General features: G+C 35.9%; 1 protein-coding gene across 2 annotated transcripts; it reads left to right on the forward strand.

Annotated features, from left to right (window-relative positions):
* The first annotated feature begins 1285 nt into the window (after window positions 1-1285).
* Window positions 1286-18518, forward strand: LOC310719985 (ferroxidase HEPHL1-like). Of its 2 annotated transcripts, XM_083530224.1 has the most exons (21): window positions 1286-1958; window positions 3167-3396; window positions 4138-4350; window positions 6422-6583; window positions 6727-6981; window positions 7246-7417; window positions 7516-7655; window positions 8800-8931; window positions 9165-9370; window positions 9763-9916; window positions 10088-10297; window positions 12786-12996; window positions 13288-13427; window positions 13921-14043; window positions 14145-14245; window positions 15392-15617; window positions 15979-16115; window positions 16200-16353; window positions 16595-16621; window positions 17137-17163; window positions 17823-18518. In XM_083530224.1, exons 1-21 carry the CDS (start codon window positions 1807-1809, stop codon window positions 17888-17890), a joined length of 3240 nt encoding a protein of 1079 aa, XP_083386350.1. In that variant the 5' UTR covers window positions 1286-1806; the 3' UTR covers window positions 17891-18518. The 2 variants fall into 2 exon arrangements, with proteins under 2 accessions (XP_083386350.1, XP_083386351.1); XM_083530225.1 differs by lacking the exon at window positions 16595-16621.

An 18518-nucleotide genomic window follows, 5' to 3' on the forward strand; every position in this document is an offset into this window, starting at 1 on the left:
GTTACAGCCTTATTTCAAAATGGATTAAATTTATTATTTTCCACAAAATTCTATAAATAATACCCCATAACGACAACATTAAAGAAGTTCGTTTAAAATCTTGCCAACTTAAAACACAGTAAAACCCTTTTATGCTCAAGGGTAGGATTGTGTGTGTGTGTGTGTGTGTGTGTGTGTGTGTGTGTGTGTGTGTGTGTGTGTGTGTGTGTGTGTGTGTGTGTGTGTGTGTGTGTGTCAGCAGAACCATAATACCGCCATACCACAAGTCCCAAGTTCTCTATGATTACTGAAAAACAGATACACACTAATAAAAGACCGTCACAGAAATCAAAAAAATTTTTAACAATATCAACGATTGTAACAGAGGTTGAAAACAAGTGTATCCAGACATTTTTGACACAGGTAAAGCACAACACAACAACATACATGGATAATTCAGATAAATTGCAAAGTTAAGCATTACAATTCTTTACAATTGTATTTTTTTGTATAAAAAACGTCATACTCAAACCAGCATTTTCGATGAGTCTATCCTGTAACACTCAAGTCTGTTACCTTAACATTCAGTCTTTGTAATAATTAAAATATCAACAGCAAATCGAATCATCCAAACTTCTTGAAGATAAGGAGGAAAGGAAAAATATTTTAAATGTTACATTTGAGATTGAAAGTAAAATTATTAATAAAACAAATATGCTCAACATGGACATAAGTTAAGAACATTGAAACAGAGGTTGACTCCAACAATTATTTGTAAATGTTTATACTATAGACCTTGTACTATACAACAGATACATTATATTTTGTATTGATATAAATTAAAGCTGAACTTTGGGAAAAATTGGGAACTTTTCTTTTGTTGTACATAAACTGCCTTGATCTCTGTATTTGAGACCATTATAAGAATATACTAATGAGAGAGAGAGAGAGAGAGAGAGAGAGAGAGAGAGAGAGAGAGAGAGAGAGAGAGAGAGAGAGAGAGAGAGAGAGAGAGAAAGAGAGAGAGAGAAAGAGGTAGAGATAATAAACATAATTTGCAGTAAGATTTTAAAGGGCGTTTCTACCTCTGTAAAATATGATTTAAACATTTATGTTCACATTTTGATAGCCAGTACCTTTAAAATGAATAAAAATTAATAATGATTAATTAAAACTATTACAACCTGATACATATGAATTCCAAATTTCAAGAGATTCAGACTGAACTATAAAGCAAAGTTTATGATTAGTAGATTTTGAAGTGTGGCTGTGAAGATTTGGGCTCATTACCCTACAAAAGAGCATTAAAGGGGTCAGGATCTGATTGTTAGGCGAGGAGGTCTGTAGTGCAGACAATATTTCGGTTCATCCAAAAATGTGTTCATGAGCTGAGGTGAAAGGTCTGTGCAGGTCGCTCAAATTTGTCTTGTCTAATTTTTCTCACCATGTCTTCATGGGCCTCTTAGATTCAGTAAAGAGAAACTATAATGTTACAGAAGATTTGCATTTTCAAAGTTCCTCTTTACATCACTTCTGCCTTTTTTTGCCAAAGGTTGAAGAATAGATTCTGTGTCTACATTGCTGGTTTGCACATACATAAAAATTAGATCGATTAATTATTCGGATCAGCCAGGAACCTTTATTGTAACCGCGTTTGCGCCGGAAGAATTCAACTGAAATCCCAAACGAATTCTTAACCGAATCCATGAGTTTTTACTTTCGGTTTCGATTTGAAGGTGAAACAGGGATAAGCTAATTCAGGATCTAGTTACATTTGTTTCTGCACTGTTTCTTGAACTCGGACACATTTAGGACGATTATTTGACAATGACGAAAGTTTTATGTGTCACGTTTCTGACTTTTTTAACTTTGGTTGAATCCTCAACAAGAACCTACTACATCGGAATCCGCGAGGAAAAGTGGAATTATGCTCCCGGTGGTCAAAATCTAATTACCGGCACTGGTATCAATCATCATTTGTAAGTTCTTTGTTTATTGAGGCAATAAAATTATAGTTCAGCAGAAAACTGTTTACACACTTTATTACACTCTATACTGTAAATTTATAAGCGTGGTGCGGCCTACGGTCAGCGGGTGGGTTGGTTCAAAATATTTGAAGTATATTTAAAAGTATTCAAATGACATCAAATAAACAAAATACAAAGCTGAAATAAATAAACATATAGGTAACAAATAATTTATATTTCATATTTAACATTTTGCTCAAAGATTCGTCAGGAAATATCAGACTGATATGTAGACCTCCCCCTACAATGGACCATACCATTTCTTATTATCATTACATGTAACATAATAATAAATGAATAATTTATAAATATTACATTTTCAACGTTTTTTTAAATGAATGTTTGAAATTTGTTATTTGTTGAGAGTAAAATGAACTAATTTAGACTCATTTTGTTCGCCAGCTAAATACTAGGCCACTAAATGCAAATGACTAGAACACAGTGTGTGTGTGTGTGTGTGTGTGTGTGTGTGTGTGTGTGTGTGTGTGTGTGTGTGTGTGTGTGTGTTTATATAAATAGAAAGTGTTAACAGTAAACAAAACAATTGTCCAGATTTGAAAGCGAAACTTGTCAGTTGTTATGTTTAAACACTTGCAAACGAAATGAAGTTTTGCTATTTAAATGTAAAAATAGCATATGACTGTTTTTAATTTGTCTATATTGAATTGTGAGCTATCTTTCGACTAATTTAAGGACTGACAAAACCCACTAATGACACTTTTATTAAATATAATGAGCATTTAAATTAACATTAAAAAGGTTTATCCAGAATTGAATAGAGGACGATAGCCATACCATGTTTTAAATTCTAACACTATCTATATGTTTATACGTAATAATAATAATAATAATAATAATAATAATAATAATAATAATAATAATAATAATAATACAACTTTAATGTCAGAAGACACATGCAAGACCAATTCCCGGGAATTAATATGCATTAATATGCAATTTTCCAATAATACCTTAAGAAGTGCTTACTCTTTAGAAAACAGGAAACTTGTGGAAGTATGTATGTTTACTTTTTTTTTTTTTTAACTATCCTTTTATTATGTAAAAATTTGTATGTAAAAATTTTGTATGTAAAAGAAGTAGGTTACTGATAGGGAAGTCAGCTAATATGACTTTTTCTTTTTGTTTGTTAATGTGTCTAGACAAGATGGCAGTTGTTATGAAAACTTTATTCAGTATAAAAAAGCTCTGTATAAAGAGTACACCGATGGGACTTTTACCACTGAGGTGCCTAAACCAAAATGGCTGGGATTTGTTGGACCTGTGATTCGTGCAGAAGTGGGTGATGATATTGTAGTGCATATGAAGAACTTTGCAACTCGGCCCTATTCAATACATCCGCATGGAGTTTACTATAAGAAGGATTCTGAAGGTAGGATGCATTTCATTCTGTTTGGCTTTTACTAGATTTAGAACAGTGCCTGTCAAAAGATTTAATTGGTTCCTTTTTATATGCAACAAACTAGATAATTTAATGTTATGAAGATTAACTTTTTTGCTTTACTTTCATTGAAAAAATCCTCTCTTAGCTTTATACACTCTTGGCATACAGACAGATTCTTTTGTTTCTCTAAGCATTCAGGTGAAATACTTTGCCATGCCTCATGTGTAAACTTGCCAAAGGTGCTCTTTACAACTTGGAGATTTCTTCCTGACTTTATGATCCAGTTAATCCAATAGCAGTTCAATAAGATTTAGGTGTTGTGACCTGGTAGACAATTCCATGATAGATAATACTCCAGCCAGCAATACACGTTACTCTCTAAATAACACTTTCAGAGCTTGGACATATTCTAGCACATAACAAAGTTCTGTGGGACTTATGAGTAATAAGTCCCACAGAACTTTGTTCTTTTAATCCACTGTCCAATTTTTGCAATTTTACATGGTTTGTTGCTTATTTCAAAGGGAACTTGCATGTGTTTCGAAAATAATAAAATAACTAGGAGTTTTGCTGTTTCAAAACACTGAAAGTAAATACACTGTGACATATTTAGTCTTGTCTTTTGTCTCAGCTCAGTTAAGATGAACCCCTAATGGTGATAGAATCAGCACTTTACAGAAGTATATCTATGAATATCACTAAACACATTAATGCATAACTGTTCACCAGGTGCATGGTATCCAGATGGTACATCTGCTGCGAATAAGAGTGATGATGCTGTGGCTCCAGGACAGTCTTACACATACACATGGAAGGTGACAGAAGAGTTTGCTCCTAAAGAGACTGACTCCTCCTGTCTTACATCGATGTATCACTCACATGTAAATTCAGTGAAAGACATAGCATCAGGACTCATTGGAGTGCTGCTCATCTGCAAGAAGGGTAACATTATTACTTTCATTATATTTTGACATTATAAAAAAATGATATATACAGTGGGTACAGAAAGTATTCAGACCCCCTTAAATTTTTCACTCTTTGTTATATTGCAGCCATTTGCTAAAATCATTTAAGTTCATTCTTCTTCCTCATGAATGTACACACAGCTCCCCATACTGACAGAAAAACACAGAATTGTTGACATTGTTGCAGATTTATTAAAAAAGAAAAACTGAAATATCACATGGTCCTAAGTATTCAGACCCTTTGCTGTGACACTAATATATTTAACTCAGGTGCTTTCCATTTCTTCTGATCATCCTTGAGATGGTTCTACACCTTCATTTGAGTCCAGCTGTGTTTGATTATACTGATTGGACTTAATTAGGAAAGCCACACACCTGTCTATATAAGACCTTCCAGATCACAATGCATGTCAGAGCAAATGAGAATCATGAGGTCAAAGGAACTGCCTGAAGAGCTCAGAGACAGAATTGTGGCCAGGCACAGATCTGGCCAAGGTTACAAAAAGATTTCTGCTGCACTTAAGGTTCCTAAGAGCACAGTGGCCTCCATAATCCTCAAATGAAAGACGTTTGGGATGACCAGAACCCTTCCTAGAGCTGGCCGTCCGGCCAAACTGAGCTATCGGGGGAGAAGAGCCTTGGTGAAAGAGGTAAAGAAGAACCCAAAGATCACTGTGGCTGAGCTCCAGAGATGCAGTCAGGAGATGGGAGAAAGTTGTAGAAAGTCAACCATCACTGCAGCCCTCCACCAGTCGGGGCTTTATGGCAGAGTGGCCCGATGGAAGCCTCTCCTCAGTGTAAGACACATGAAAGCCTGCATGGAGTTTGCTAAAAAACACCTGAAGGACTCCAAGATGGTGAGAAATAAGATTCTCTGGTCTGATGAGACCAAAATAGAACTTTTTGGCCTTAATTCTAAGCGGTATGTGTGGAGAAAACCAGGCACTGCTCATCACCTGTCCAATACAGTCCCAACAGTGAAGCATGGTGGTGGCAGCATCATGCTGTGGGGGTGTTTTTCAGCTGCAGGGACAGGACGACTGGTTGCAATCGAGGGAAAGATGAATGCGGCCAAGTACAGGGATATCCTGGACAAAAACCTTCTCCAGAGTGCTCTGGACCTCAGACTGGGCCGAAGGTTTACCTTCCAACAAGACAATGACCCTAAGCACACAGCTAAAATAACGAAGGAGTGGCTTCACAACAACTCCGTGACTGTTTTTGAATGGCCCAGCCAGAGCCCTGACTTAAACTCAATTGAGCATCTCTGGAGAGACCTAAAAATAGCTGCCCACCAACGTTTACCATCCAACCTGACAGAACTGGAGAGGATCTGCAAGGAGGAATGGCAGAGGATCCCCAAATCCAGGTGTGAAAGACTTGTTGAATCTTTCCCAAAAAGACTCCTGGCTGTATTAGATCAAAAGGGGGCTTCTACTAAATACTGAGCAAAGGGTCTGAATACTTAGGACCATGTGATATTTCAGTTTTTCTTTTTTAATAAATCTGCAACAATGTCAACAATTCTGTGTTTTTCTGTCAGTATGGGGTGCTATGTGTACATTCATGAGGAAGAAGAATGAACCTAAATGATTTTAGCAAATGGCTGCAATATAACAAAGAGTGAAACATTTAAGGGGTCTGAATACTTTCCGTACCCACTGTAAATTAAATTAGGTATTCATTTTCAACAAAAAAATGTTAAGCATGAAATAACATTGAAGGTTGTGCTGTTATATAGAAATAATTCAGCCTTGAATGAAAACAGGAAAAATAAATATTTACCTTTTTCTTAAATTAAATATTGCATTTACCTATAAATGCTAAGATATATGAAACATGCCCAAAACTATAATTTTGAAACAAAAAACCTGGGGTATAAAAAACTTTATAGTAATATATTATAGTAATAATCAGAACTTTAATAGAAGCAAATATTTGCTTTGTCTGTGGTAGTATTTATTACTGAGTATTTACATTTAAAGTACTTATGTATTTTCAATAATGTATTTTCATATCGTGTGTTATTTCACTGTAAAACTCTTTAGATTCAATCAGACGACTTCATTCAGAAGAGTTTTTCTTGATGTTCAGTGCTGTGGATGAAAATCTAAGTTGGTATATTGATGAAAATTTGAAAGCGTTGTGCCCTAAAGCTACTTTGCAGTTGAAAGATGATGACGACTTTCAGAATTCGAATCGGCTGCACTGTAAGCAGTTTTCCACTTTAAATCACAACAATAATATGGCTAAATATTAAGTATTGTATTAAATGAGTATCACTGTATAGTAGTTAATGGCTTCATTATCAGTTCTTACTTTATTTTTTATGTGTTTTCTTTTTTTCCCACAGCAATAAATGGTTTTGTTTATGGTAACTTACCAACCCTGGAAGTGTGTATCGGAACCCCTGTATTTTGGCATGTTTTTGGTATCGGAAATACCATTGATCTTCACTCTATCCACTTTTTTGGCCACACCCTACTCAACCAAGGTCACCGCACTGATGTCCTCAGTGTATTTCCTGCCACTTCAGTCACTGCAGAAATGGTTCCTATGACAATTGGAAAGTGGTTGTTTGGGTGTGTGGTTGACGATCACATGGATGGTAATGTTTCTTTAATTTATTTTAGTTTCTGGAGAAAAATGTAACAAATTTCTAAATCCTACATTTTAATTATTAATTGTTTAGCTCAACATTTTATATTCCTAATTGAAATGTTTAATATGCTTAATGTTTACATGCTTTAAGGATGCACATACTGTAAATGGAATCTAGGTCCATTTATGTTTTATAATTTTTTCTGTGTACATCAAAAACTCACAGCACTTATTTATCTTCTGTTCTTCCCCCTCCGTGTGTCGTTAACAGAGAGTATGCAGGGCTTTTTTAATGTCTCTTCATGTGATAAAACTACGGCACCCACAGCGACCCCTGCTGGACACATCAGACGTTATTACATTGCTGCCGAAGAGATACTGTGGAAATACGCCCCCTCAGGGATGAACATGCTTACCAATACACCAGTAAATGCAAAAGACAGGTGACTAAACATATGGCTAACATATTTTAATTTTTATCATTTATAAGCTTGGAAAAGAAGAAAAAATAAGAAAAACAACAACCATGTACTTTTCGCAGCGATTCAGAGGAATTCTTCAGTACAAATCAGGGAAAATTGGGAGGAGAGTACTGGAAGGTCAGATACATTGGGTACCACGATGACACATTTAATTCTAAGATCGAACAGACTGGTTCAGAAAAACACCTAGGCATTCTGGGTAAGTGTTTTATATATTTCATATATACACAGTACTGTGCAAAAAAGGTTTAAGGCAGTAAAGAAAGAATGTATTCAAAAATAAATGTTAATAATCTTTTTATTAAATGCACAAGTAAAGTCACAACAGAGAAATCCAAATCAAATCAGTATTTGGTGTGATGACCCTAGAAAAACTCTGCTACTAAGGTGAGATTGTGGAAGACAGTTTCATGTCGCAGGTCATACACCATTGCAAGACTGAACAAAACAACAAAACACAAAGTAGTTATACTGCATCTGCAAGGTCTCCCCTAGGCAAAGACCAGCAGTGCCATCAGCAAAGAACTGGTAAAAGCCATATGTCCAACATGGAAACAAGGTTAAGAAACTCAACTATGCATGAAAACATAGAAGCTGAGTTGCAGAAAAATGGCAGCAAGTACTCTGGTCTGATGAGTCAAAATATGAAATATTTGGCTGCAGCAGTAGGTTAGGAGGCAAGCCAAATGGCTGAAGAGTGGTAGAATAACAAGTGTTTGCCAGCAAAAGTAAAGCAAGTTGGAAGGTTTATGCAAGTTGAGTTGGAGATTTGATCAGGATTGATGGTTTTCAATGATGATCCATCATTCAGTACAATTATGCAGGCATCTGATTGGCCCCAGACAACAAGGAAGTAATATTTTTGATCGTAACATCATTGAGTCTGGCTGGGAACAACCTACCTGCTGAGTTCCTTGAAAGACTGTACCTGTGTGTGTGTATGTGTGTGTGTGTGTGTGTGTGTGTGTGTGTGTGTGTGTGTGTGTGTGTGTGTGTGTGTGTGTTCACAGTGTGTGTGTTCACAGTATGTGTGTCAGCAGTATCTGAACTAAGTCAGTACTTATATATTTTAACCAGTAAAGAGTGAAATCATTTTTTATTCATTGAACATGTTTCTGTTATGTCGATAAGAACATAGACTAACGATTCATTTTGTTGTTTATATGATAAAAATACTTAAAGTATTGTAAATATTGCATAATTGGATTAATATTCAGATGTAATTAGAGATGTAGTGTATTTAGTAAAACTTCAATGTTGTTTAAGTGGGTTTAACAGGATGGTGAGAAAAAAAATGAACTATGTAATACAAGGCAACTGTTTAGTGTGATGTGTACTTACAGGTCCTGTGATTAGGGGAGAACCTGGTGATGTCATTGAGGTGACATTTCGAAATAAGGCGACTCATAACTTCAGCATGCAACCTCACGGAGTGTCGTATGACAAATCTTATGAAGGAGTCAAATATCAGGATGGTAATACATTTGAAGCTTGGGTTTGAATTTAAAGAGGGCACTGTATGCCACACAGTTATTTATTAGAACAAATATTAATTTCATTTTATTTGTACAGCACAATGTACATTGTTACAAAGCAGCTTTAGAGAAATAAATAGATTAGAATTTTCAACAAATTGTATCTCACAAGACCATTTTACCTGTTTTGCTACTTCTTGTAGTGATGAATATACATACTTTGTCCTCCTTAGGTTCTCAGAAATCAGGGGCCAGTGTGGCACCAGGTCAGACGTTTACATATCGATGGCGTGTAACAGAAGGTCCCTCGCCCAGTGACCCACCCTGCTTGTCGTATCTGTATTATTCTGGTACAAATCTCACAAGTGATACCAACTCTGGTTTGGTGGGACCGTTACAAGTTTGCAAGAAAGGAGTTTTGGATGAGAGCGGTCGACAGGTACCCTCCCACACACACACATCTCTATGGTTAGCTCATTTATCTTTACTGTAATTTTAGAAAATGTGCAAAAAAAAGCAAAAAGAGAGACAATTCAGAAATAGAAATGGATGTGTGGCACTGCATAGTTGAATTGGTGATATTCACACTGGTTTTAAAATTGTAATCATAACAGTAACAGTTTCTCAAGAAATCAGAAATCATTATGCATTCATATTTTAGATGATTTTGCTTTCATAGTTCGGTTTGGTACACAGGTGAATTCAAGAGAAAGAGTGTAATCTTTGTTTTGATTATTAAAAAGCATCCATTTGTTTGTAACTGGAGACTGATTGTGTGTGTGTGTGTGTGTGTGTGTGTGTGTGTGTGTGTGTGTGTGTGTGTGTGTGTAGCATAGAGGATCAGAGGTGCAGAAAGAGTTCTTCCTCTTGTTCACTGTGATGGATGAGACCAAAAGCTGGTATCTGCTAAAAAATATTGAGCAGTTTGGTAGTAATGAGACAGAAACAGATGACCAACAATTTCAGGAGAGCAACAAAATGAGCTGTAAGCTACAACAGTATGACTGCACTTAATTATTTAGGTGAATATGCAGCTATTTTACAGTTGTCTCATTAATTCCACTTATTTGTCTGTGTTTTGTGTGTGTGTGTGTGTGTGTGTGTGTGTGTGTGTGTGTGTGTGTGTGTGTGTGTGTGTGTGTGTGTTCTCTTTTAGCTGTAAATGGCTTCATGTATGGAAATCTTCCTGAACTTAATTTGTGTGAGGGGGACCATGTTGTGTGGCACCTGATGGCATTGGGCTCAGCGCATCTCTATAGCGTTTACTTCCAGGGCAACACGATTCAGCTGGACAAAACTACACGGGACACGGTTAATCTCTTCCCGCACTCTAGTGTTACTGTCTCCATGAAACCTGACAATGACGGTAATGAAATAAGCGTGTACAGTTACACCAAAAAAAAAAAGATTTATAATATTCATGTCAATTGAGCAATGATCAACTAAAAAAGTGTTAGTGTCTGTATGAGGTTATCTAATAGATAAAGTAAAATTAAGAACAGTGTAGTGTTTAAGATTTTACTGCTGGGCATTTTTATATTGTATATATGAGTATACAGAGAATCTAGCTACTTAAATGAAACACTTTTTGCACTAGCAATGTCTTTAATTTTTCAGATTGAAATGAATGTCAATTCAACGATTTACATGAATGCTTTGTAGATTAGTTTAGATTCCTCTTGCCCTGTTTTGATTTGATTTGATTTACTTTGTCCCATCCAGAAACCCATGAAATATTTTGGAGATAAAGCCTGATAGAGCCTGAACTGATTTTGCTTTTAAACTGTTGAGCACTGACAATATACAGTGAGGAAAATAAGTATTTGAACACCCTGCTATTTTGCAAGTTCTCCCACTTAGAAATTATGGAGGGGTCTGAAATTGTCATCGTAGGTGCATGTCCACTGTGAGAGACATAATCTAAAAAACAAAAATCCAGAAATCACAATATATGATTTTTAAACTATTTATTTGTATGATACAGCTGCAAATAAGTATTTGAACGCCTGTCTATCAGCTAGAATTCTGACCCTCAAAGACCTGCCTTAAAATGTTAAAATGTCCACCTCCACTACATTTATTATCCTAAATTAGATACACCTGTTTGAGGTCATTAGCTGCATAAAGACACCTGCCCACCCCATACAATCAGTAAGAATCCAACTACTAACATGGCCAAGACCAAAGAGATGTCCAAAGACACTAGAGACAAAATTGTACACCTCCACAAGGCTGGAAAGGGCTACGGGGAAATTGCCAAGCAGCTTGGTGAAAAAAGGTCCACTGTTGGAGCAATCATTAGAAAATGGAAGAAGCTAAACATGACTGTCAATCTCCCTCAGACTGGGGCTCCATGCAAGATCTCACCTCGTGGGGTCTCAATGATCCCAAAAAAAGGTGAGAAATCAGCCCAGAACTACACGGGAGGAGCTGGTCAATGACCTGAAAAGAGCTGGGACCACCGTTTCCAAGGTTACTGTTGGTAATACACTAAGACGTCATGGTTTAAAATCATGCATGGCACGGAAGGTTCCCCTGCTTAAACCAGCACATGTCCAGGCACATCTTAAGTTTGCCAATGACAATTTGGATGATCCAGAGGAGTCATGGGAGAAAGTCATGTGGTCAGATGAGACCAAAATAGAACTTTTGGGTCATAATTCCACTAAACGTGTTTGGAGGAAGAAGAATGATGAGTACCATCCCAAGAACACCATCCCTACTGTGAAGCATGGGGGTGGTAGCATCATGCTTTGGGGGTGTTTTTCTGCACATGGGACAGGGCGACTGCACTGTATTAAGGAGAGGATGACCGGGGCCATGTATTGCGAGATTTTGGGGAACAACCTCCTTCCCTCAGTTAGAGCATTGAAGATGGGTCGAGGCTGGGTCTTCCAACATGACAATGACCCGAAGCACACAGCCAGGATAACCAAGGAGTGGCTCTGTAAGAAGCATATCAAGGTTCTGGCGTGGCCTAGCCAGTTTCCAGACCTAAACCCAATAGAGAATCTTTGGAGGGAGCTCAAACTCTGTGTTTCTCAGCGACAGGCCAGAAACCTGACTGATCTAGAGAAGATCTGTGTGGAGGAGTGGGCCAAAATCCCTCCTGCAGTGTGTGCAAACCTGGAGAAAAACTACAGGAAACGTTTGACCTCTGTAATTGCAAACAAAGGCTACTGTACCAAATATTAACATTGACTTTCTCAGGTGTTCAAATACTTATTTGCAGCTGTATCATACAAATAAATAGTTAAAAAATCATACATTGTGATTTCTGAATATTTTTTTTTAGATTATGTCTCCCACAGTGGACATGCACCTACGATGACAATTTCAGACCCCTCCATGATTTCTAAGTGGGAGAACTTGCAAAATAGCAGGGTGTTCAAATACTTATTTTCCTCACTGTAACTATAGCTCAGAGCTATAAAACAGCTGGCCATTTCAATTGGTCAAATAGAATGACGAAGCAATTTTGAATTCAACTAAAGGTTAAGTCAAAGTTGAATTCAAAGCAATAAATTCCTTGTTTGCCAATTAGTAGTAGTAGATTAGTCTTTTTTTTTTCAATTAGACCTTTATAGATAGAAACTGTGTATTTAAAAATAGCATTGGGAGCGACAATGATAAATCAAAATGACCACAGACCATCAGAATTAAATAATAATTATGTATAATAAGCAAACAAGCTAAGCAGGATATGTGGGTCTCTGAATTTACATTTTGTTACAATAGATAATGTAAATTAAAGTTAAATTTGTGTTAAAGGTGAATCGATAACAAAGCAATTTCCATTTATTAATTTTATTATTGCAATTTTCTTTTACTTGTCATTTGTGATTTTGCTTTAGGACTCTTTGAGCTGAGCTCTCTTACAACTGACGACTATCGTGGTGGCATGCGGCAGCTTTACATGGTAAAACGCTGCACACCGAGTCAGAACCAAGAGAGTACCTTTCAGCCCGATGTGTATTTCTACATGGCTGCTGAAGAGGTGGAGTGGAATTACGCCCCAAACCGGACATGGGAGTTGGAGAAACATAGCAATACTCTTGATGAAAGGTGAGTGCTGGTCACTAGTGTTTAAACTTTTTATTATAAACGGATTTTGAAACAGAATATGTTGGCAATATCTTGTTTGTTTTTTTAAGATGTATTTTGCTGTTTTATTGTGTACTGTTTTAAGTGACATACATTAACAATTGTGATGTGAAATCCTAACTCTGGAGTGTTTTTACAACTTAACTATGCTATATGTTAAAACAGATGCTGAAATAAATATTAGTGACGTGATGGGTAATTTTTTTATTTAAATTTTTTTTTTTTTTTACTTTTTCTCATTTTGCCTCTCAGTCCTGGAAGCATTTACCTCAATAAATCAGAGAATAGGACTGGGTCTGTTTACAGAAAAGTGGTGTACCGTATGTACAAGGATGAGACTTTCACAGAACAGGATACCAGGGGTTCTGATGAAGAGCATTTAGGCATTTTGGGTAAAACATATTCATTTATTATATTTCAACACATTTAATATAGTATTCATTATAATATTTCAACATATTAAAGTTTCCAGGCAATCTGTGAAGTTTTTGTTCTGGTTTATTTTATTAGTGTAAATCACAGCCCAATATTATAAATGTTACATTTGTTTAATGACAAATGAATAAAATGAGTTTAATGAATGAGTTTATTCCAAACATCAGTAACTTAAAAAAACAACTAGGTCTATAACATCAAATAAATATTAAACTGAATATTGACAGCAAAATGATATTTTATTTATAATAATAAACTCTTTTTCTGAAAAGCTGCATTATGTTAGTTTTATAAATCTGTCATATGGCAAATCCAGTTAAAGGATTCCCGTGCTTAAGGTTGTGAAATTTTACTCTAATCTAACTTCTTATACTTGTAATTTCTAGCCCTCATTGTTAGATGAATACTAGACAGTGCATAGCTAAATTATAAAAATTTTTCCATGTGCAGGTCCCATTCTTAGGGTGCAAGTTGGTGAGAAGGTCCAGGTTGTATTTATGAACAAAGCCACTAGGCCCTATTCAGTTCACGCTCATGGAGTGAAGGCCAGTTTGGCCGAACCTGTTGAACCAGGTACACTACAGCCAAACTACCCTTTAGATAACATTTACTAGTATAAATGTAAGATATGTGCTTTATATGAAAAAGAGTGTACGTCTATTTGTGTGTGTTAGGAAGCACAACAAGGTATAACTGGACAATCAGTTCAGGTCCTGGACCCACTGAATCAACCTGCACGACCTATGCCTATTACTCATCAGCCAGCTTTCTTAAGGTAAAACATTGAACATTGTTACAAGGTGAAAGAGAGGATTGAGAAGATTTGGCAGGAATGCTTGTGTAATTAAGTACAACCATATACATATACAAAGATCATTAAATAAAATAGTAAGCCATTTCCTAAGGGTCATATTGAAGCGCTCCATGCTTCTGTAAAAGAATGCCAACTGGCATGACCTGTCAGTGCAATTATTCTAAAACATTTAGGACAGAACCAACTTGCAGACTACACAAACTCACAGAGCAGGACCATTCAGTGCAGAAGGAATAAAAATTACATGCTCTTGGCTGCTGTTTATAGTTACCAGTCAGCATAAGGCTTAATTCCACAACAGACAAACATCCAAGACAATTGTGTGTTTTTAACTTTTAACTTTGTAACAACACTTCAGAGAAGAATCTGTTCCAGCATGGCATGACAATGCCCCTAGGTGCAATTCAAGGTCTAGAAAGACAGGGGTTTCAAGAATGGAGTGTGTCATAGCAAAATCTGCCACAACAATAGCTGTGACTTCTGGTACCAATAACATCTTAAAAATAATTCTTCTCTACTATTATCTTTTAGAAACTCCCCAATGTTTGGCCTTTCCCAGTTACCATTATACTAAGACATTTCTCTTTGATCCATCATTTATGGGTTTGTCTAATCATTTCATGTTTGGGGTTGGACTAAAAAAAAATAAAGAATCATGTTATTCCTACCCTTTCCTTGCCATTTTTATTGTTAGTGACTACAAAATTTTGTGTGTATGCTAAAAGTAATTAAAAAGCGTGTTATGATGGTTCAGCCTTCCATGGGGCACCATGACCCTGCTTAAAAGATGATATAACCAAGCGTGTCCTGCAACTCAGCAACTTCCAAAATCAAGTAAAAAGCCTTCCCAGAAGAATAAGGCTGTTAGAGCAACAATGGAAGGACTAAATTTATAGTATTGACTATGCATTCTGAATAGGATGTTTAAAAGGTATTTAGTTGTAAAGGTCTATATGTTCAATGCATCCTGTTGTTCTCAGAGAATGTTTTTGAGTTTTGCAGTTTTCATGGCTCTAAAAAGCTTTTCACATGACACTTCAGTACTTCTATACTGTATATACAGGTTTTGATCTATTAATCTATTGTATGTCGGTTTCCCGGTGTCAGGATTTGGCGAGTGGCTTAATCGGACCATTAGTGGTGTGTCAAAAGGGGACTTTGAACAAGACGAGACAGCGGACAGATGTGGATAAAGAATTTGCTCTGCTCTTCATGGTGTTTGATGAGAATGAATCGTGGTATCTAAAGGATAACATACAAACTTACCTAAAGAAAGACCCTGAAACTTTTGACATTGACAGTGACGACTTTATGGAAAGTAACATGATGCATGGTGAGCATGAACTGTTCTAAACACAATGAACAACAAAAATTTTGCATTAAGTAATACAAAATTGCTAGAGAGAGTGTGATGCTTGCTCTACATTAAATTGATATACATGAACAAAACTACACTTTGCATTCGTTATTGGTCAGAGAATGTATAAGTATTTGAATGTATTTTTCTTTTATAAATTTTATATACAGTATATGTAATTTCTATCAGTGCAGATTTGTGAAATATCAATAGTTAAAAAAGAAAAAAACAGTAATCTATCGATTGGACTAAAAAAAAACCCCATCATATTGGTAATATACAGTATATAAGATCTGTCATGTTTTTCAATGTAATGCTTTCTCCATGTGCTGATCAGGTATTAATGGAAAGCTGTATGCTAACCTGCATGGTCTGAGGATGCAGCAGGGAGATCGGACCGAATGGTATTTAATGGCACTGGGGAACGAAGAAATGTTCACAGTGCACTTTCATGGTCAGAGTTTCGTATACAAGGTACACATTTATTTAGTAATATAGACACAGCATGTACATATAGACATGAACATTAACACTGTATCTACTATATCCATCTCTCAGACGGATCACCCCCACAGAGCTGATGTGTATGGATTGTTTCCTGGAACCTTTAAGACTATTGAACTACAGGCAGGAACTCCAGGAACTTGGCTTCTTCACTGTCATGTGATGGATCACATGGACTCTGGAATGGAGACAACTTATACCATTGAAGGTTTGAATAAGAACAGTTTTTGATATTGGATTGTGGATTTTCAATGATTCCCTATTTATTTGATTTAATTTATTTAAATGTAATATTCTTTCAAGTAGTAAGAAATTAAATAAAGAGAAAAGTTACAGACAAAGAATCAGATCAGATGTTCAAGGAAATTAAAAAGATCAACCCAAACACGAAGCCCTTGTTAATATTATGAGCATGTTTTAATTACATTTTTTTTTTTCCCCCAATGCAGCTTCAAATCGCAAATCTCGATCAAATGGTAAGACCCTTTAAGAAATAAATGTACCAAAGTTACATTTTCTTTGTTGCTGGGGTGCTTGAAGTTTCATAAAAGTGTTAAAAGATTGTCTAATACCTAACCAGTTGTTTTGAAATTGGTTACAGCTTGAAATACTAATTAATAAATGTTGAATTTAACAAGTATTTGCAATGGTTTCATACTTAATATAATGGTTTCATAATTCAAAATATACACTGGAACACTAACAATTACAGCTCGATTCACTGACAGATCCACTCAATATAATCCTTTTTTTTTAGATTCTAGCTATTGAAATCAGGTGCACTTTTACGTACTAAAACTAAATCTGTAATAGAATTATGTCTTGTGAGATGTTGTCTTATTTTTATTTTATAAGTCAAATTGGACAAGAGTTACAGACATAGAATCATACAGACAAGACTGCAATTGTCTTTGAAAATTTTAAAGCCTCAAACACACAATCATTTGTGATATGAGTGTTTTCATTCAAATGTTTTTTTCCTCCAATGTAGATGCAACTTCCACAACCTGGACAAATGGTAAACATCAATTTTCAACACTCTAAGAAATAAGATACAATATACAAAAGTACAAAATTGCACAATTGTTTGTTGCTGGGGCGGTGTGGCACCATCAAGGGTAGATCTTTACATCATTTTCCCTACCATCCAGCCCAACTGAACTGCACATTTCACATTTATTTTCCATTTGCTGTTCTTATAACATAATTCTTCTAGGAAGGTTTTTCATTAGAGATTGGAGTGCTGCTTGTGGAGATTTGTGCTAATTTTGACACAAGGGTGTTAGTAAAGTCGGGAACTGGTGTAAGTGAGGTGAGGAGGCCTGGGGGGCAGTCAGCAGTCCAATTCATTCTAAAGGTGTTCAATAGGTTTGAGGTCAGAGGAATCAGGCCACTCAAGATCTTTCACTCCAACCCATGTAAAGCATATCTTCATGGAGCTCACTTTGACATGCTGGAAAATGTTTGGGTCTTCTAGTCCAAGTGAAGGGAAAATGTTATGCTATTGTATCCATAGACATTCTTTACAATTGTGTACCTCCAGCTTTGTGGTAACTGTTTGGGAAAGAATCACATATGACTGAAAAATTCCAAAGTTTGGATTACATTTAAAATATCTATTTTTTGCTTGATTTATTTTTTATCTGAGACTCACCAGCAGACTTTCTCCTTTTTCAGGTGCCAGATTTATGGGGTGTTTTTTTCAAATGCTGCTGACCATCATGCTCAGCTTCTGGCTTGAGTAACTTTGCAAAGCTTTTTTGCCACAATTTTGCAACTTTTCCAGTGGTATTATACATTCTACTTAGTTTATTTTAAGCTGTAAGATTTAAGTGACTGTATATTATCAGTCTTGTTTTTTGTATAGCTGAGATCAGAACAATAGAAAGTTCAGACACGGATTGTGACCGAATTAACTCAAAGAACAATATTGCTAATTAAAAATGAGCATGTTATCTAGTTTTGCATCGCACAAAAAAACTTTAAAGAATGTAAATAACTACAGTTTGTGGCGTTTGTGTATAAGAGTCTAACTAGATATTTTTAAACTTTAGCTAAAGCTGCCTACAGAACATATAGCTAACTAGATTTCGACATTAAAACAAGCAAAAAATATTGTATATAAGCCTACCTTTGGGCACACAAGTATCACTGAGGAAGTCTTCAGTTCCTTGTTCACTGATCCAACAAAAGTCTATGCAATTGCAGCAATGCTGGCTGAAAATATTTAGTATATTATGTATATTGTAATAGTAGTTATTAGTGTAGTATATTCCGTAGTACTGTGATGAAAGAGTCGGAATAACTGGAGACCTCATTTGCCTTTATCTACCTCCAGGCAAAATTTCTACTTTTCGAGAATAAAACCTAAGC

Source organism: Silurus aristotelis, assembly GCF_946808225.1.
Source record: "Silurus aristotelis genome assembly, chromosome: 25".
Lineage (NCBI taxonomy): Eukaryota > Metazoa > Chordata > Actinopteri > Siluriformes > Siluridae > Silurus > Silurus aristotelis.